Source organism: Myotis yumanensis, unplaced genomic scaffold (genome assembly GCF_028538775.1).
Source record: "Myotis yumanensis isolate MYYU_CA2020_CCGP unplaced genomic scaffold, mMyoYum1.0.hap1 SCAF_1, whole genome shotgun sequence".
Taxonomy (NCBI): Eukaryota; Metazoa; Chordata; class Mammalia; order Chiroptera; family Vespertilionidae; genus Myotis; species Myotis yumanensis.
Genome location: NW_027223752.1, coordinates 177,462,341 through 177,483,981, shown reverse-complemented (window position 1 = coordinate 177,483,981; position 21,641 = coordinate 177,462,341). Strand labels below are relative to the sequence as shown.

At 38.0% G+C, this 21,641-nt stretch overlaps 1 protein-coding gene across 3 annotated transcripts in view; it reads left to right on the top strand.

Moving 5' to 3' along the window:
* Positions 1-21,641, top strand: part of GRID2 (glutamate ionotropic receptor delta type subunit 2) — a 1,396,175-nt gene that overhangs the window by 1,101,677 nt on the left and 272,857 nt on the right. For all 3 annotated transcript variants that reach the window (XM_070392701.1, XM_070392704.1, XM_070392700.1), the window contains exon 13: positions 18,984-19,179. In XM_070392701.1, the coding sequence (XP_070248802.1) occupies positions 18,984-19,179 (196 nt within the window). The remainder of the gene's footprint in view (positions 1-18,983; positions 19,180-21,641) is intronic.

The following is a 21,641-nucleotide window of genomic DNA, read 5'->3' as shown; positions in this document are numbered from 1 at the left end:
GTGTCCTTTTTTCCCCCCACCCTTGACAAGCCCCTGCCCTCCCTTACCCCCCAGTGTCTTATGTCCATTAGTTATGGTTATATGGATGCATACAAGTCCTTCGGTTGATCTCTTACTCCCCTCCCTCCTGTCACCCAACCCTCCCTGGCCTTACCACTGAAGTCCGACAATCGGTTTGAGGCAGCTCTACCACTGTATTTATTATTGTTCAAAAGTTTGTAATGGTCTTAATTATCCATGAAAGAGTGAGATCATGTGGTATTTTTCCTTCATTGACTGGCTTGTTTCACTTAGCATAATGCTCTCCAGTTCCATCCATGCTGTTGCAAATGGTAAGAGTTCCTTCTTTTTAACAGCAGCATAGTATTCCATCGTGTAGATGTACCACCATTTTCTAATCCATTCATCTACTGATGGGCACTTAGGCTGTTTCCAGATCTTAGCTATGGTGAATTGTGCTGCTATGAACATCTGGGTGCATATATCCTTTCTGATTGGTGTTTCTGGTTTCTTGGGATATATTCCTAGAAGTGGGATCACAGGGTCAAATGGGAGTTCCATTTCCAATTTTTTGAGGAACCTCCATACTGCCTTCCATAGTGGCTGCACCAGTCTGCATTCCCACCAGCAGTGCACAAGTGTTCCTTTTTCTCCACATCCTCTCCAGCACTTGTCATTTGTTGATTTGTTGATGATGGCCATTCTGACAGGTGTGAGATGGTACCTCATTGTTTTTTGATTTGCATCTCTCGGATGATTAGTGACTTTGAGCATGTTTTCATATGTCTCTTGGCTTTCTGAATGTCCTCTTTTGAAAGGTGTCTATTTAGATCCTTTGCCCATTTTTTGATTGGATTGTTTATCTTCTTTTTGTTAAGTTGTATGAGTTCCCTATAAATTTTGGAGATTAAGCTCTTATCAGATATGACGTTGGCAAATATGTTTTCCCACGAGGTGGGTTTTCTTGTTGTTTTGTTGATGGTTTCTTTTGCTGTGCAGAAGCTTTTTATTTTGATGTAGTCCCATTTGTTCATTTTCTCTTTAGTTTCAACTGCCCTAGGAGCTGTATCAGTGAAGAAATTGTTTTGGCATAAGTCTGAGATTTTGTTGCCTTTGTATTCTTCTAGAATTTTTATGGTTTCCTGTCGTACATTTAAGTCCTTTATCCATTTTGAGTTTATTCTTGTGTATGGTGTAAGTTGGTGGTCTAGTTTCATTTTCTTGCATATGTCTGTCCAATTTTCCCAACACCATTTATTGAAGAGACTATCTTGGCTCCATTGTATGTTCATGCCTCCCTTGTCAAAAATTAATTGAGCATATTGGTTCGGGCTAATTTCTGGACTCTCTATTCTATTCCACTGATCTATATGTCTGTTCTTGTGCCAGTACCAGGCAGTTTTGAGAACAGTGGCTTTGTAATACAGCTTGATATCTGGCATTGAGATCCCACCTACTTTGTTCTTTCTCAGGATCGTTGCAGCTATTCGGGGTCTTTTTTTATTCCAGATGAATTTTTGGAGAGTTCGTTCTAGATCTTTGAAGAAGGCCATTGGTATTTTAATGGGAAGTGCGTTGAATTTATAGATTGCTTTGGGTAGTATGGACATTTTAATGATGTTGATTCTACCAATCCAAGAACATGGTATGTACTTCCATCTGTTTATGTCTTCCTCTATCTCTTTTTTCAACGTCCTGTAGTTTTCTGAGTAGAGGTCTTTAACCTCTTTAGTTAAGTTTATTCCTAGGTATCTTAATTTTTTTGGTGCGATGGTAAATGGGATTGTTTTTCTGATCTCCCTTTCTGAAAGTTCACTATTGGTGTATAGAAATGCCTCAGATTTCTTGGGGTTAATTTTGTATCCTGCTACATTGCCAAATTCATGTATTAAGTCTAGTAGTTTTTTGATGGAGTCTCTAGGGTTTTGTATGTATAATATCATGTCATCTGCAAATAAGGACAGTTTTACTTCCTCTTTTCCAATTTGGATGCCTTTTATTTCTTCTTCTTGCCTAATTGCAATGGCTAATACTTCCAGTACTATGTTGAACAGGAGTGGTGAGAGTGGGCATCCCTGTCTTGTTCCTGTTCTTAGGGGAAATGGTGTTAGTTTTTGTCCATTGAGTATGATGTTGGCTGTGGGCCTGTCATATATGGCTTTTATTATGTTGAGGTATGATCCTTCTATTCCCACCTTTCTGAGAGTTTTTATCAAAAATGGGTGTTGGATTTTGTCGAATGCTTTTTCTGCATCAATTGATATGACCATGTGGTTTTTTTCTTTCAATTTGTTTATGTGATGTATCACATTTATTGATTTACGGATGTTGTACCATCCTTGCATCTCTAGGATAAATCCTACTTGGTCATGGTGTATGATCCTTCTGATGTACTGCTGGATCCAATTTGCTAAGATTTTGTTGAGGATTTTGGCATCTATGTTCATGAGGGATATTGGCCTGTAATTCTCTTTCATTGTGATGTCTTTACCTGGTTTTGGTATTAGGGTGATGCTGGCTTCATAGAATGAGCTTGGAAGTGTTCCTTCCTCTTGAATTTTTTGTAGTAGTCTGAGGAGGGTAGGTTTTAGTTCTTCCTTGAATGTTTGGTAGAACTCCCCTGTGAAGCCGTCTGGCCCTGGGCTTTTGTTTGCTGGAAGCTTTCTGATGACTGCTTCAATTTCTTCCATAGTTATTGGCCTATTGAGGTTTTTAGATTCTTCCTGATTGAGTTTTGGAATGTTGTATTTTTCTAGGAATTTGTCCATTTCCTCCAGGTTGTCTAGTTTGTTGGAGTAGAGTTGCCCGTAGTATTGTTTAACAATCATTTGTATTTCTGTGGGGTCTGTTGTTATTTCGCCTCTATCATTTCTGATTTGGTTTATTTGGGACCTCTCTCTTTGCTTCTTGGTGAGCCTGGCTAGGGGTTTGTCAATCTTGTTTATCCTTTCAAAGAACCAGCTCTTGGTTTCATTGATTTTCTGTATTGTTTTTTTGGTCTCTATTTCATTGATTTCTGCTCTAATCTTTATTATCTCCTTCCTTCTGCTCACTCTGGGGTTTTCTTGTTGCTCTCTTTCTAATTCTTTGAGTTGTAGAGTTAGATGATTAACTACCATTTTTTCTTGTTTTTTGAGATAGGCCTGTAGAGCTATAAACTTCCCTCTCAGGACTGCTTTCATTGTGTCCCAGAGGTTTTGGATTGTTGTGTTTTCATTGTCATTATTGTCCAGGATGCTTTTAATTTCTTCTTTGATGTCATCGGTAACCCAATCAATATTTAATAACATGCTATTCAGCTTCCAAGTGTTTGAGTATTTGGGGTTGTTTTTATTGTAGTTTATTTCTAACATTATGCCATCGTGGTCTGCGAAGAAGCTTTTTATGATTTCAATCTTCTTGAATTTGTGGAGACTTTGCTTGTGACCCAATATGTGGTCTATTTTTGAATATGTCCCATGAGCACCTGAGAGGAATGTATATTCTGCAGCTGTGGGGTGAAGTGTTCTGAAGATGTCAATTAAGTCCATCTGATCTAGTGAGTCATTTAGGATTGCTGTTTCTTTGCTGAGTTTTTGTCTAGTGGATTTATCCAGTGATGTCAGTGGTGTATTAAAGTCCCCTACTATGATTGTGTTATTGTCGATATCTCCCCTGATATCTTCCAGAAGTTTTCTTATGTATGTGGGTGCTCCTGCATTGGGTGCATATATGTTTACCAGGGTTATATCTTCTTGTTGTATTGATCCCTTTAGTATTATGAAGGGGCCTTCCTTATCTCTGGTTATGGCCTTCACTTTGAGATGTATTTTGTCAGATATAAGTATTGCTACCCCAGCTTTCTTTTCCTTTCCATTTGCGTGAAACATATTTTTCCATCCCTTCACTTTCAGTCTGTGTGAGTCCCTTCTAATGAGGTGGGTCTCTTGTAGACAGCAGATGTATGGGTCATGTTTTTTTATCCATTCAGCCACTCGATGTCTTTTATTTGGAGCATTTAGTCCATTTACATTTAAAGTTATTATTGAAAGGTACTTGTTTGTAGCCATTTCTTTTTGTGTGTGTGTGTGTGGCTGTTTTCTTTCTGAGCTTGATATTTCTTCTTTTTTACACCAGTCCCTTTAGCATTTCTTGCATGGCTGGCTTGGTGGTGATAAACTCCCTTAGCCCTTTTTTGTCTGCGAAGCTTCTTATTTCCCCTTCAATTTTGAATGATAGCCTTGCTGGATAGAGTATTCTTGGATTCAGTCCTTTGCTTTGCATCACTTTGTAGATTTCCGTCCATTCTTTTCTGGCCTGATGTGTTTCTGTTGAGAAATCATTTGATAATCTAATGGGAGATCCCTTGTATGTTACTTTTCGTCTCTCTCTTGCAGCCTGTAAGATTCTCTCTTTATCCTGAACATTTGCCATGGTAATTATGATGTGTCTTGGTGTGGGTCTTTTCAGGTTCACCTTGTTTGGGACTCTCTGGGCTTGTGTGACTTTTTTCTTCCCCACCTCAGGGAAGTTTTCTGATATTATTTCTTCAAATAGATTTTCTAATCCATGTTCATCTTTCTGTTGTTCTGGCACCCCTATTATTCGTATGTTGTTTCGTTTCATGTTGTCCCAAAGCTCCCTTAGGCTCTCCTCCTGTCTTTTAATTTTTTTCTCCATTTGCCGTACAGTTTGAGTGTGTTTTGCTTCCTTGTCTTCTAATTCACTAATTCGGTCCTCCGCTTCTCCCAGTCTACTGTTGATACTTTCAATGGAGTTTTTTATTGAAGCTATGTCGCTCTTCATTTCTTCTTGGGACTTACTTAAGTTGTTGATTTTTTCATCTGTTTCTTCTAGCTTCTTGCATAAGTAGTTGAGTTTTTCATCTGTTTCTTCTTGCTTCTTGAACATCTGGTGCATGTACTCTAGGAACCTTATTCTGAATTCTTTTTCCGTCATGTTGCATATCTCTGTCTCACTTAGCTGCTTTTCTGGCGAGTCCTCCTTTTCTTTCCTTTGGGGGTTTCTTTGCCTACCCATGTTTGATCTCGCTGACATATGTAGATGTTGAGATGTTCAGTGGCTGCTCCCTGGGTGGCAGGGGCTCCTTGGGTTGTGGTTGCTGCTCAGACGGTTGCGGTAGCAGCTGCTTTCCAGTTGGCAGCAGCTCCTCTGGTGGGTGTTGTTCACAGCTGTGTTGGCTCTTCTGGCTGGTGGGGGGAGGCTTCACGTACAGCTGCTGTTCCACAGACAGAGGGTGTGGTGATCAGGAGGCTGTGGTGATCAGGAGGCTGCGGTGATCAGGGGGCTGCTGTTGCTTGGATCTGCTGCGTTGATTTAAAGGCACAAAATACAACAGAGCAAGGCACAATGTACCAGGCACTGAACACAAGTATATTCACAATATTAATAACCCCAAATGAAGGTGACCACCCGAATTAAGAGAATTAGGGGATAAGGGAGAAAGAAGAGAAGAAGATAAAAGAGAGAACAGAAAAGAAAAATAAGAAAAAAACAAACAAAAAAGGAGTGCAAAAATAGAATTGGGAAAAAAGAGGGGGGGAAAAAAGAGAGTGAAAAAAGAGAATGAAGTAGAAGCGGGGAAGAGACTATTTGTATGAGGAGCAAACTCCAATAGAACTGCCACTAATCTCAACAAATTCCAGCAACAGATCCCTGGAGATGAATGCAGACTACAAACCACCAATAATATCCAGAGGGGTAAGGGAAAACAGAAGCACAAAAATAACCGGGGTGGGGTGGGGGAGGGAAGGGAAAAACCAGCAGAAAAAAAAAATAAAAAGAAAAAGAAAAAGAAAAACAACCTCACAACCAGTCCTAAAAAAGAAGAAAAAACACAAAACAAAACAAAAAAATAAAAAAAAAAAGCCCAATATATTCAACAATCAAGAAAACAATAGAAAGATAAGAGAAAAAAAAATAAAAAAAAAAATGTTTGGAAAGTGAAGAAGGATAAAGAATAGGTGTATAAGGATTTAGAGCAGTAGATTGGAAATAGGATATATAATTAGGGTGGAATTAGACAGGGGGTAAAAAGAAGGAATTGGGAAAGTCTGGAGCAGGAATAGGGTAAGAGAAACAGGACACCAAAAGGGGAAAAGTAAGGAAGAGGGTTTTAGCAAAGAGGTGAAATTGAGATAGGGAAAATTAATGCTAAAGGAATGATGAAAATAGAATGGAGAACACTAATCCCAAAAGAAAATAAAGAGAAAATAAAATGGCACTTTAAAAAATGGTAAAATGGTAGCAGTAATAATACCGGTTAAAAATAAAAATGTGGTAATTGAAAGGGCAAAATCAGGTGATGGAAAAAGAAGAAAAAGAGAAAAAAAAATTGGTTTCTTAGTAAAAAGGTGAAAAAATTGAAAAAAGAAAAAATTTGCAGTAGTGATGGTCTTTCGGTTCTTCTACTCTTCAGCCTGGTTCGCCTTAGTCCTGCCAGGTATTTAGGAGAGTGTTGAATTTCCCTGCATTACACTGTTCCTCCGTGTTGTAAATCACAGTCCTGATTTTAAAGCAGGCCGTATTTGTGATCCAGTCTGCCTTAATTTGTATTCCCCTAAGAGTCAGTTTGTGGCTCAGCCTCTGGGTGGCAGTGTTTTTGGGTTGGCCTCTGAGGCTATACAGCTTCTCTATCCTTTTTTAATCCTTACCCTGCTCTGTGTTGTTGGTGGGACTGAAAATCCCTCTATAGGCCAGACCCTGGTAACTCCCAGGGACTAATCAGCTTGTTTTAATCCTTTATCTCATACAGGGTGGAATCTGGGTGTGGCTGTGCTCCTTGCCTGGGGGGGCTGGGGGGAGGAATTCCACCCTCTGGAGGAATGGCTGCCCCAGTCCTGGGCCCAGGGGTGTCTCAGCACTCAATTCGCTGCCACCTCCTCCGGCTCCCCCTCTTTCCTCAGCCTCTCCCCAGATTCCCCTCGTCTGCACCTTCACCCTCTCTTCAGCACAGGTGAGTGTCTGTATCCGAACTGTCCTATGAGCAGGGTTCAGTGAAAACAAAGAAACAGACAAACGCCGGCCGGCCGCAGAAACGCTCCTCTCTTACCGGTCTGGGAAACGCTCCTCTCTTACCAGCACTGCATGATCTGGGAAACGCTCCTCTCTTATGGGCGCTGCATGGTCTGGTCAGTTCCTCAGGATGCCCCCTTTAGTCTCAGTTCTCCGCAATCACAAAATCCAAATCTCAAATCTCCTGGCGCCAGCAAACCCGCGGAACTCCTTTCCCCGGTCAGGGTCTGTGTCTGTCCCAAGAGACGTGGCTGTCTGCCATGCGGTCTCCCTCTGACCCTCTGGGCTCAGGTCTGGCAAACTTTCCTGCCCAGATTCCTGGTTTTTAACCTTTCCAGGGGAGGTCTGCCCTTCCCGGCTGCAAACCGTCTCACCAGCTGAGTAAATTTGCCAATTCGGGGTGGGTGTTATTAGTTTCAGCTGCTTACTCCGTTTGCTCCGGGACAAGACCTGGGACGCGTCTGCCTATATCACCGCCATCTTGCTTCTCCTAAAACTACTCTTAAGAAAAAAACCACAACAGTAATCTAGATGATCTAAACTCAAGTCTCTTTCAACTGGGAGCCATATAACCATCCTGATTACTGTTAAAAAATCTGTTTAAACAGTCTGGAACTTTAAAATGCTTTTTTAAAATCTAGTAGTTATTTGCAGAGCACTATGGATACCATTATTTTATTCAATAGGCCTTGTTAATTACTTGCAATTTCTATAGACCTAAAAGATTTTTAATAAGCAAAGATATCAATTTAAAAACTATGAAAATAAAAAAAAACAAGATCTGAGATAATGGATAAAAATATATTTGCATAGATACCTTAATAAAAGAAATCCTACGTTGAAAGGCAGATCTAAAAGAAAACTCTTGTGTTGCTGTATCTTTTTATCTTTTTCCCCCCTTTATGTTTTTCTAGTCCCACCTTGCCTTCCTGCCCTCTCCTTCATGCCAGCAATCTTAAGGTGCTGACCTCGACCATCCCCTAAGTATCTGCTTGACCCCATCAGTTTTCTGATCCTCGTAGTTCCTCCACAAGCTCACCTAAAGATAGTCTATTTGTGTTTAATGGATTTCTCCTCTACTCCTATACATCTGCACTCTCTACACAACCCCCTACTATTTCCCAAGTCCTAATCTTTTCACCTAGGGCAGTGATGGAGAACCTATGACACGCGTGTCAGAGATGACACTCGAAACTCATGTTTTTGGTTGATTTTTCTTTGTTAAAGGGCATTTAAATATATAAAATAAATATCAAAAATAGAAGTCTTTGTTTTACTCTGGTTGCAAATATCAAAAAATTTCTATATGTGACACGGCACCAGAGTTAAGTTAGGGTTTTTCAAAATGCTGACACGCCGAGCTCAAAAGGTTCGCCATCACTGACCTAGGGCAAGGTTGGAAATCACCAGATGCCCCAGGTCACCTGAAGCCAGCTGGCTGGGCTGCTTTCTCACGTTAAGATTGTCATTTTCTGAGAGCGATGCTGCAGAACTCTCAAGACTTGCTGATGAAAGAGGGGCAGGGGCCACATTTGCAAAACAGTTTGGACATGTAGAATCTGAGTGGCAGTTCCTAAGACCTGACTCTGGGTTTCAGGACATGCAGTTTGAACTACTTTTAGTAGAAAGCCCTCAAAAAATGAGATATCCTACCTATTTAGGAATAGAGGATAATTTATCTGAACGATTACTTTAAAAATCCTTTTTTGAGAAATCTGCAGACCTACTGCACTGGGAAGAAGGAAACTGTCTTTGTATTTGGGAAACTAAGTTATCAACAGAACCTTGGTCCCCTGCTCTGTATTATGAAGAGCCGGGGTTTTTGTTTTTAGTTAAATTCATTAGGAGCTTCCCTGAAACAATGACCTGCCACCTTACTTTGAGAGTAATGTTTCACTGAGCCTTTGAATGGGCTACTGAATTAGTCCTACTGTTATTCCTGGTAACTTCTTTCTCTTTAGTCATTTCTTTCCACTAAAAATCATCTGGTAATATGATTAATGCTTTAATCTCCTTAAAAGATCATGCAGAGAAAATTTACAAATTACTATTGACTCCTCACTTGAATCCAACTGCATTTATTTGGGTCATTGTTTCATGTGGTAATTATTATGTATTATTGTATCACAGCTCGTTAGTGGGCCAAATGTGAGGTAACGATCAATGGTTCGATGTCAGCCTTCGAGGGCATATTGAATAAAGTGTTTTTTCCCATAAGTCTGTGCTTGCCCTGATTCTAATTAACATTTTCAGTGTTGATTAGAAGTATGGAATAGGGAGTGAGGTTATTAAATATGCAGATTACTTTATATTGAGTAGGGGCGATTATTGACTAGAACGACACTGTAAGAATTCATAAGGACGTTGACAAATAAAACAAGGTAATTAGAAGTGAGATGAAGTTTAATAGGGACAAATATGTGACATTTCACTCAGAGATGCAAAAAAACCCCAAACTATCTGTATGTGTATGTGTATGTATGAAAGGTCAAAAATTGAGGACGAAGGCAGTTTTAGAATGAGTCATCTGTCAGTTATAAACTTGGAATGTAGCATTGGTGTTTAAAAAGAACATGACCAAGTCACCTAGCAGTGTAAAATATATTCAGGTCTTTTATAAGACTACCATGACCTACTTATAAGGTCCATAAATTAAGCAAAAATTGATATAGAAGAGAAAAAATATGGCTTAGTTAATAACAATGTAATACAGTGAGCAATAGATCCCGTGAGTGAGCCCTGAAGGAATTTAGTGTTTAACTCAACAAGGAGAAGGCTAAAGGATGAAAGTGACAAAGACGTGTCTTATTACATAAAGAAATATTGTGCTAGAGGTGGTGAATAACTATCGTCCATTTTCACTGAGAACGAACTCAGAGTTAGAGTCCTGTTTATCCCATCATTACCCTTGATTCCCTTATATTTCATTAGACCTCCTTTACAAATTTTTATCTGCAGAGTTTAGGGAAACTTCACAGGAGATCAAGCTACTAAGATGAAGAATGAGGTTTTCCAAAGGACAAGGGCCATTGGCCTTGCTGTAAATGGGAAAATGGTACTTATTTTGTTGTTTTATAAGTAGAGCATACATATTCTCCTTCCTCCTCTTTATTTAAATACATCAACCCTTGAAAGAAAAAATCATAAAATTTGATTTTCTGTAATAATACTCAATATTATCAAAGGTGACTATTATTTCCTTGTTCTGGTGTTTATTTCTTCCTTAGCTACTAAAACCATGATTTCTTTTGTATTTTTTTAATCACTTCAGTTAGCAGAGTTAGATGAACAATTTTCTTCACCCTCTACCTTCTAATACTTCAGCCAGAAATCACTCATCAACCAGCCACTAGTCTGTAGTTTCCACACAGCTTAGATGAGTATTCCTTACAGGAATAGGCATTTCACTTTGTCTACTAGAATCACAGACTATAACTTCAGCTTTTCCAATATTCTGTTTTAGTCCTATTTGTTTGGTTGGTTGTTTTTGTCTTTCCTCTTAATTTATTTATTTTACATAAGAAGTGAAATGTTTTCACCGGAAGTCTGATAAAGCTATACAACTTATTTGTTACATAAAAAATTTCCAAAACTCCCTTTTAAAAAAAAATGTGTTTTTTTAAATTAACTGTGCAATAATCCTGGCCATGATTAGTCATCCACAAAATGTCTGATAATATACAGTAAAGTCCCATTTTTATGCAATACTAGCATAATGGGAACACAAGCTTTCCAAAATGACAGTATATTTCTAATAAAGGAGAGTAGCCAAAACAAATGAACCTCATTGGTCGTTGACTATTTTATCCAGATTCTGGGCTAAGATGAATAATAATTATGAGAATCAGCAACATATATCCCAGTTAGGTAGACAAGGAAGTAAAAGTTCAAACACAGTGCTGAAATGTGAACACATTCTAAGCATTAGAAGAACACTGAGGAGGCAGTGGAGTTTGACCTTGAAGGGGAAGAATTCACCAAGTAGTTAAGGAAACTTCTTATGCTGAGAAAACACCTACCAAGACATGTTGCTGCAAAAAAGCAAGGGATGATTAAATAGTCTGTTTGTCCTATAATGTGAATACGAATGAGGCAAAGGGTTGTTTCTGAGAAAGGAAAAAAAATATATTAGGCCAAAATTTTAGAGGATTTTGAATGCTAAGGAGTTTGAACTATTCTCTAAGGGCAGTGTGGTATAGAGGAAATATTTCAATACGTCAGGGACAGGATCAGATTTGCATATCAGAAAGAGCATTTTAGCTGTGGTTCAGGGAGGATGGATTAGGGGCGGGTGAGAATAGAGATGGAGAAAAGGCTTTGAAATAATTTTCTAGGTAGAAATTATGAAGGTATTGGCAATGGAAAAGTAAAGGTAGTGACAGATTTGCAACATGGTAGCATGTGCAGAACTTGATGAGAGATTAGATGGGGTGGGAGCATTAGAAAGTTCATCAGTGAGGAAGAGAGGTTCTCTGAGAATGAATCTAATTTGTGGGAAAATAAGGAGATGGCCATTCCAGAAACCATAGAGAACAAAGTAATAGTAATGATAGTAATAAAACAATAAGAATAAAGTAATAGCAATAATAATAAATTTAATAAATGCAGCTACCTGTCATTGAGCACTTACAGAGAGCTAAGTACTAAGCTAAGTGACTTACCTTTAATATCTACTTCAGACATCCAGATACCTTATTAAAAGATTATTTTTCCCTCTTTCACTTCAAGAAATTGCAGTTTGAAGACATTTAAATAATTTGTCCAGAGATTGAAACACAAATCTTTACATTTTCAAAACCCATGTTTTTAGAAAATAAGCAGTTGCCACTGGGCAGTCCCACTGGGCAGTCCCTCTCAGTGTCTGGCCTACCTTACCCGACCACCTCATTTTCCAACACTTTTGCATGCTTCTTGGGTCTCAGTAACACTAATTCTCATTCTGCCATCATATTAGCTGTTCTTTTAAGTTTTAAATTGTGGAGCACTCTTTTATGCTGTAAAACCTCCTTTGTACTGTACCTATGACAGCTCTTAGCTGCTGCAACTAATGAACAGCACTGGGCACCAGGCAGGCTTTTTATGTGGTTGTTAAAGGGCTCTGGAGCTACAACAATATCTGCCCTTTGGCAGATACTGAAATATGCATCCAGAGTAGGAAACTGGGGAGAGAGTGTGAGGGGAAAATTCTGAACCAAGTTGGAGGGAGAGAAGGTAGGAGGGAAGGAGAGAGGGAGGGAGGGAGGAAGAGGTTTATGAAAGTTATTTTAAAGTTTATATTGGTAAGATTTATTCTCTTGTTAAAGGAAACTAGGTAAAAGCATGAGTGAAAGTTCACTGAAGAGGGGATATGCATTGGATTTTTAACTAGCTGAAAATTTTAGAAATGTATTTTTATCAACTCATTAATTATAACATAAATTTCATTAACTCAAAGTCATATAAATGTCCCAAAGAGTGCTATGAAGAAAGTTATGGCCATTTAGTATCACGTATCTATACCATCTTGTGCTTGGAAAGGAAATGAGAAATTAAGTTTACTTCAATTCATGAATCACCTCTTCAACAATTTTTATAAGGGGTTATCCACAAACACACACATGAGAAATCATTACATAGGGCATTATAAGGAGAGGATTTGCTATAATAGTAATCTTCATATAAAAACAATAGGTAACCAATGGAAACTAAGGAGAAAATAAGTAAATGGGACCACATCATAAGAAAAAGCTTCTGCACAGCAAAAGAAACCATCATCAAAATAATAAGAGAGCCCACTACATGGGAGAACATATTTGCCAATAATACATCCGATAAGGGGTTAATCTCTAAATAAATATATATAGGGAACTCATACAACTTAACAAAAGGAAGACAAACAATCCAATTTAAAAAATGGACAAAGGACCTAAATAGATACTGCTCCAAAGGGGATATACAGAAGGCCAAGAGACATATGAAAAAAAAAATGTTCAAAATCACTAATCACCTGAAAGATGCAAGTAAAAATGACAATGAGATATCACCACACACCTGCCAGACTGGCTATCATCAACAAATCAATCAATGACAAATGTTGGCGAGGTTGTGGGGAAAAGCAAACCCTGGTGCACTGCTGGTGGGAATGCAGACTGGTGCAGCCACTGTGGAAAACAGAGTTTCCTCAAAAAAATGAAAAATGGAACTTCCATTTGACCCAGTCATCTCACTTCTAGGAATGCATCCTAAGAAACCTGAAACACTCATCAGAAAGAATATATTCACCCCTATTTACATAACAGCACAATTTACAATAGCTAAGACTTGGAAGCAGCCTAGTGCTCATCAGCAGATGAAAGGATGAAAAAACTATGGCACATTTACACAGTGGAATACTGCACAGCAATAAAAAAGAAAGAACTCATGCCAGCATGCAACTAATGAACAGCACTGGGCACCAGGCAAGATGGGATGGACCTGGAGAGCATTATGCTGAGTAAAATAAGCCAGTCAGAGAAAGACCAGTATCACATGATCTCACTCATATGTGGAATCTAATGAACCAAATACACTGATGATCAAAAATAGACCCAGAGTCATGAAAGCATGAACAGACTGTTGAACTTCAGAGGGAGGGCTGGAGAGGGTGGGAGGAAGAAATCAACCAGTGAATTGTATGCATATATGCATAAACTGTGAACACAGACAATGGGGTGGTGAGGGCCTGAGGGGGAGGGGAGGACCTATGTAATACTTTCAACAATAAAGGTTTTAAAAACACACACACACACACACACACACACACACAGGTAGGTAATTTCATCAAATACTGATGCGACAGGTCTTCTCATGATCACTCCCTGAGGAGGATACTGTTATTCTCTCCATTTATTGATGAGGAAAGGAAGGTTAACAGGGATACTTAAGATCACACAGCTCACAAATAATAGACCTTCTTAACTTTAAAATGTATTCAATGTCACTAAATTCCACACATGAGTGAAATCATATAGTATTTGTCTTTCTCTACAAACTGAACTAACAAGTTCAGTTTAAAAATGAAATGAAGAGAAAGAAAAAGAAAAAAAAATTGTAAATGCACCAGTGTCAAACCTGTAGATATCAGGTATATCTAATATCAGACTGTCATAATTTTCAATGCTTAACAGGTTTTAAGTAGAAAGAGTTTATTATGGAAAGAGTTTGTAACCAGCTTAGATCCACTCAAATTCCTAAAATTTACTTTCACAGAAGTGCCCTGACTTACACAGTGTCTCATTATATGTAGTGTTCACACAAATGTCACCTACCTATCAACTCTCAGTATTGCTTAGTACACAGGCTGCTAGTCATATAGGACACCACTAAGAGTAATAAAAGAAGAATTTCAGTAAAATGAGAAAATGAAACTGATTAGAGTGGCAAAGCATTTGCTTTCTTTTATCCTTCACCATGTATAGCCAGAAACACCCATTTTTTGCTCTATGTGCATGACTGGGAATGTAGGTTTCGGAGAGGGGTGTTCAGATTCAATAGATGCAAAGAATAATATAGTTCACTGAGTTTTATGTGACTGTATTTTGGATTTGTGTGGTTAGGTGGAGAAATGGAATTGTCTAGTGTGAGTATTTCCACAGTTAACTCTTTTCTAGAATGCTCTAGATTCCCCCATTTCTTCTATGGCTGGGTAAACATTGCCAGTTGTTTAAAAGGAAATGTCAGAATTTACTATGATAAATTAATTTATATGTTAGGTTCTTATTAATCATCTTAGAATTGTTTTGCATTTTAAAACAATGCCTTGGCATGTCTAAATGATATATACTCAGATGTTGACCTTCAGATATAATTTCTGAGGATCACAACCCCTAGAATAACCCACTAGATTTCTTTCAGGGTCATAAGGCCGTAACATTTCTGCTGATCTTGTTCTAAAATCTTATTAGCATGAAAATGCAAAATGACCACTTAAAATAGGCACTCTCGCGTTGGGCTCCTAAAACAGTCTTTTCTTTCTGTAATAAGCTATTTGAGCTCACTTCATTTTGCTTCATTTTATATTTGTCACCTTTGTTGCTATCTTGGTGAACTATAATGAAATGACACTGAATCAGACAACCTATAATTTTTATTGCAAGTATATCTCAAGGCAAATTTGCAAGCTGACTTGATATCAGAAATGAAGCTAGAGGGAACATGCCTTTGTTCTAAGTTACAAAATGCCCTGCTATTCCAAATTGGAAAATAAACTTCCTTCTTTGGAATCAAGCTCTTTGCATAGGCAACATATTAAGATATTCCTTTAAAAATTTATTGTGTACAAAGCAGTTTTACCAACTAAACTCTTTGTATTATAAGAGTATTATACACTGAAGTTGTAAAACTAGTATTTAAGGTGATGCTATGTTATTAAGAAACACTGATTGTATTAAAAATCCCAACATTTGATTTCAAGTTTTTTCATGGAAAGCTAATAGGAGTGTTAATTTATTGAACAACTAGTGCCCCAGTGCACTGATTCGTGCACATTGAAAGGTAATTAATTAGAAGGTGGCCAGAGGGGTGGGACTGGGCAAGATGGGCTGGACACACCCTGGAGCCAAACTCCCACTGTCCCTCCCGACAGGCCGGCCACACCTGGGGTGGCACCATGGCTCAAAGGGCATCTGGAGAGTGAGCAGGGTCCCTCCAGCACGTGGGGTCCCTCAGCCTAGCCTGTGGGGATCTGGCCAAAACCACCTCTCTGACATCCCCTGAGGGGTTCTGGATTGCAAGAGGGTGGTTCTCAGGTGATGCACCCTGGAATCGGGCTCCTTCCTCTCTAGTTCCAGGTGTGTCACCTGAGAAGCACTGCTGCCAAGTCACCACAGCTCGGCAGCTCCTGCGCTGAGCAACTTCCCCCCTGGTGGTCAGTGTGCATCATACCTACCAGCCGGTCAGATGGTTGGATGGTCACTTAGCCTTTTCTATATATAGATTATGACTACTTGGGCAAACCAGTTATATATTTAAACACCAGCATAAAAAATTTTCACCCCTAGACTAAGATCTCAGCATGATCAAATTGAAGCCTGAGAGTTATAATCAAGAGTGATTGCTGAAACCACTAAGCAGCTAGTGGCCAGTCATAGAGTGTGTGTGTGTGTGTGTGTGTGTGTGTGTGTGTGTTTAATTTTATTTATTGATTTTAGAGAGAGAAAGGATGGGGAGAGAGAGAGTTGTACACTAGCTACATGTAGCTCACTTATATTTCTGCTTTTGCCTTCAATTGTTCATTTATACTGTTATTTTATTTTTTATAAATTGGATAATAATATCAATAGTTATAGATTATTTTAGAAAATTAGTCCCTTCAAAAGCAGTTTTTACATGCACTGTTTTATGCAGCAACAGTGTGGAACCAAAAGGAATTATCATAGTAGTTTCATAGAGTAAAGGATATACAGCAACAACATAAAAAAACACACCACACAGTAAAATGCAAATTAAATTTTGCTAGATGTCCCTATTAGAAATTGGTATAAATACTCTAACAAACACAGCACATAATTGATTGCTTGCAATACAATTTTGCACATGATGGAAACTGGTGACCTGCAAGAGTATTCCCAATACCCTTGCCCAATGCTGGTTGTTGTTGGTTGCAAAGACCCCTAGGAAATCATTAGCAAACTCCATCTAGAAACAGACCCAAAGGTCAGAGGTATACATAACAAGAGATTCATGGCTCATGGTTGGAGAGCTGCGGGTATTTTTCCTTGTTCAAAATGTGGTATAGTGCTCCCATTGTCAGAAGTTAGTGAGCCTGAAACATGCCAGTATCTAATTTTGAGCAGTGTGCCAAAGACACATGTTCTTTCTTAAATGGCAGTCATTAGAGTTGGGCACCTAGGGCACCTATACACATTCAGTGAATTCCAGAAGCATGGTAATTGGTTCTCTAAGAAAGTATAGAGTGTGAAACTCAAATGTGAGGAAATTGATCATCAATTTAGAGATAACTCCGGAAAGTAGATACCATCTGATTTGAAAATCCTGGAGCATTGTGCATGTTCTGTAAAAAGGAAAGCTAAGAACATACTTAGCTTTTCAGAAGCATGGACTTTGTTCTATTTGAATATAAATAGAAGCCTCTGTTTGTATGTGTCTCTCTTTCTCTCTATCACACACACACTTAAAACCAATAATATAGCAAAATAAATATAGAAATAAGAATCAGAATCTTGAAGTAGAAATGCTATGGCCTTTGGCACCAGTCAAGTCTACATTTGAATCCTATCTCTATCTTTCACTGAAATATGCCACTTTGAGCAAGTCCTTTATTCTCACAACTTAAGTTTCCTCATCTGTAAAATGGGTAAAATAGTTCTGAACATAAGGCATTGGTGTGAGTATAATGTATGTCAATTGTTTGGGGATGTATACAGTAGCCATTTAGTAAGTAATGACTATCAAAGAAACTAATTTTTAAGTATACATTTGACCTTAAAACATGTTGTTTGTGCACAATGTAATCTATATATATAAAAAGCTAATATGCTAAGTGTCGGACCATCCCTCAGTCACTATGATGTGCACTGACCACCAGGGGGCAGATGCTCAACACAGGAGCTGCCTTGATACGCACTGGCCATTTACAGAGAAATGGCACCACAGACCTGGCACCCACAAAGCAACACTCAGCTTCTCCCAAGTGGGACACAGACCCTGCCACCACCCCAGAGCAACAGCCCACCAAATCGCAGCTTACACTGCCAAGACCTCATGGTGCAAAATTCGGCCCACAGTCCAGCCCAACCAAGCCTGGAAACGGTAACTGTGGGCACCCGGTAATGATGTCATGTAGCAATACCCAGCTTCCTCTTCCTAGCAACTAGCCTCCTTAGGATTTCTCAGCCCAGGAACACGACTTGCTTTATAGCCAGGTGGAAACATTTTACACTTTAAGCAAACATCTGTGAAGTGTTTTCCCATGCCTCATCTCATTTTATCCTCACAGAAGTCCTGGACTAAGTAGATAGGAGACTCAGTGAAATCCTTTTTTTTTTTTTTTTTCATTAGCCAGAAAACAGAGATTTAGAAAGCTTAGAAACTTGACCCTACTGAAAAGAAGTAAAAAATGGTGGACCTTGAAAATGATTTCAGGTGTACTCACTGCTCAGAATATAGTCAAACACTGCTACAGTTAAATATTTTACCCTTTGTTCTCCCTGCATGATCTACAATAATAATCTGCTTCATGTTGATATTTACTGCTGTGTTGCTGACAATTACCTGAAAGAGAAGTTGGGTTGCTTCACTGGGCTGGAAAAAGTTTATCTAAATCAGAAAGCAGGTCTAATTAAGCAAGTTTACCTATATATATAAAGTTCTCGCTGGCGCCAATTGCACATGTGTGTTTTGATCTGTTATTGTCAATCATGAATTTGGTTGACACTTCTATTATAAGAGAAAGGGCAAATGGCAATATTAAAATACTTCTTCTAATTACTTTCCTTTCAACGTGCACAAATTCATGCACCGAGCCACTAGTTATTTTATAAAAATTATTTAACCCTTGTCACCTAAAAGAACATAGGCTTAAGGCTTTAAAATATATTGATTTAAAAAAAAAACACTCAATGATTATATGCAATCTATATGCAATGATTATCTAGCAATCTAATTTCATATTTCTTTGCTTTGATAGGATTGCTAGATTTTATTATTTTGTTGTGCAGGTTCACACAAAAAAAAAACAACATTGCTTTACCACTAGAAATCTTCAACTTTCTTTCAGAAGTAATTTTGTCTTTTCATGATTTGTATAGTGCCTTACATTCTAACAGCAATTCTCCTTATATATTTTATTTTAATATTAAGAAACAACAAACTAAGAAGAGCAATTTAGCATCTGTATTCACATATATTGCTCTTTGCTTCCTTTAACTTTATTTCCACTTGAAAATATTCAGTACTCTTTCTTGTGTCTCTCTTCTCCCCTAATAATTAAGGTCTCTCCAGGACCTTTCCAAGCAGACAGACATTCCTTACGGCACGGTCCTGGACTCTGCAGTGTATGAGCACGTGCGTATGAAGGGAATGAATCCTTTTGAGAGGGACAGCATGTATTCCCAAATGTGGCGGATGATCAACCGAAGCAATGGATCAGAGAATAATGTTCTGGAGTCCCAAGCAGGCATTCAAAAGGTACTGGCTATAGTTCTTCATTCATAGTCTACCCTTTTGTCTCTCATATTAGAATTGGTAAGTTAGGATTGACTTCTTTTTTTAAGTTATTTTAACTTTGACATGAGTTTTCAGTTGCATTATAGCTTCTGTTGATTTAAAGAAGAGTTTGAAGTGACAGTGTACCAGTAGAGGGAATTCAAAACCTCTGTAGTATGTGTGTCTAAAGCAGCGATTTTCAACCAGTATGCTGCAAGATTTTTTTAAAACATGCAGTACCTGACTATTTAGTCAGGGACACTGACCTTATTTCCCTTAGATTGTTAAAAAAAAATAAAATAAATTAAAAAAAAATGGACAATAGCCAACACAACAATAGGTAACCAGGGTGAATGAATTAGAACCATACCTTATTTTTTGTTAGATGGGGGAAAATGTATTTTTTGGTGTGCCACAGAATTTTAGTAATTAGCTTCTGTGTGCCATGAGATGAAAAATGTTGAAAATCCCTGATCAATCGGATCTGTTTCCAGTGAATTCCAAAGCTAGAAAACAGGAGCTGGTATTTTGCTCAGAACAGGCTCAGAGACTTATACACATGGAGACTGAAGATGTTTTTACAAATCCTATTCCAAATATCATTCAGGTTATTCAATCCTTTCAAACACCTAAGAGTATTTTCTTTTCTGCACTTGTTTTTAGATGAAAACCTTATCTTTACTTATGATTATGTGAAGCTATCTGTGAGTAAAAGTTAATCTTGTCAACAAAATTCCTACCAATGACTGTTTCTTTTTCCAACAGTTAAACTATTTAGATCTTGTTTTTATATAGCTATCACTTAAGAAGTTATTTTACAAAAAAAAGGGGGGTTGCTTAGGAAGCAGTCTTTGTTGTTGAAAGCAGGAAGCTGATTTTTATTCTGGCCTGTGGTTTATAAACATGTACACAAAAGTAACACTTTCTTTCTCAGGCCTCATCAATCTCCTTGAGAGAACTGCATGGTTTTTGCTTAAGATTGTTCCAGTGGCTAGCCTAGTAGAAATCACAATGGTTGATAGTTAATAAAAATTATTGGATGAACAAATGAATGAATGAGCGAGTGAATGCATGAATGGATGTCACTAACAGCAGCAATGGTGATATACACTTTTTCTCTGTAACCTTCCACACAGAATAATTTGGATCCCATGTCTGAGTTCCTTGTCCAAAAGCAAACTCAATAATACTATGTTGGAGAATGTTTTGATGACTATAAATGTTATTCTGCCACAGATTTTAGCGTTATTCTGTGCCTTTTCAAATGATGTTATTTGTCTGCTACTGCTATTGCTGTGGTCCCCTAGAGTTAGCCTAGTAATTTTTGCAGTCACTATATTGACATCATTATTTAAAAAACTGATGATGCTGACATAAACCTTTTTCCAAACATTGCTTTTAAGGAAGTGAATGTCCTTGAAATATTAGCAATGGCCTCCAACTGTTTCACTCTTATTATATTAGTCCCCATTTCCCAGGGCCCGGGTATGGATCCCAAAGTGTTTCTAGTTTGGGAGAATGGATCTATATGTTGTCTGAAGGAGAAGGGAGAGTAGGCATTTCATGGTTTACTAGTTACTCATAGGATATGAATGAATTCAAGCCCACAATAAATATACTAAATAGATTTTTTTCAAATTGTCTACTATTAAAAATAAATTTGTTTTCTTGAGAATGAATATAAATTTTGCAACTACAAAACATTATTATTTAATAGTCTTACGGTTAACTTAAAATTGTAACATAATAAAAAAGATAATGCAATAAAAGAAGTAGAGAACGATTTCTGTTCCCTGATAGTCTGCTAATAAAGAGGACTTATGAGTTTAAAAAATGGCAAATCAAATCTCACATTATTTATTAGTATTTATTGCACCACATTTATTCAGTTTTCTAATTTATAGAGAGGTATTAAAGAATGTCCTTTGGAATTCATAATGGAAAACATCAAAGTGAAATTTGCTTTAATATATATTTCTTTCAACCAAAATCACAGACAAGTGATAATTGACTAGACAGAGAAGCGGTAGTAATAATAAAATGCATTTTGGTGTAGTTTGCAAGGTCTTGCCCAGCTTCTATTAAAATAAAACCAACCAACCAACAATAACTTTTTCACTGCTAAAGCTCACTGGGAGCTCATGAAATTAAGAACACATAAAACGAGGTTGTGGATTCTTCCTCAAGCAACTAGCATTGCACATCTCACACAGCAGTGTCCTGTCCTCTGTCATTGACTTCTAATTTGTGCAGGCTGAAGGGACCTCAGAGGTCAATATTCCACAGAAGACCAAACTTCTACAGTATCTTGGCCAGGAATTTATATACAGTATACAGTAACTGTCTTCCAGGAAAGCCTGCCTCATTGTGAAAAGCAATCCTCACAATCTGATTATAACTTTATATATCCAATTAATGTCTCAGGTTCTGTTTGTTCTTAATTG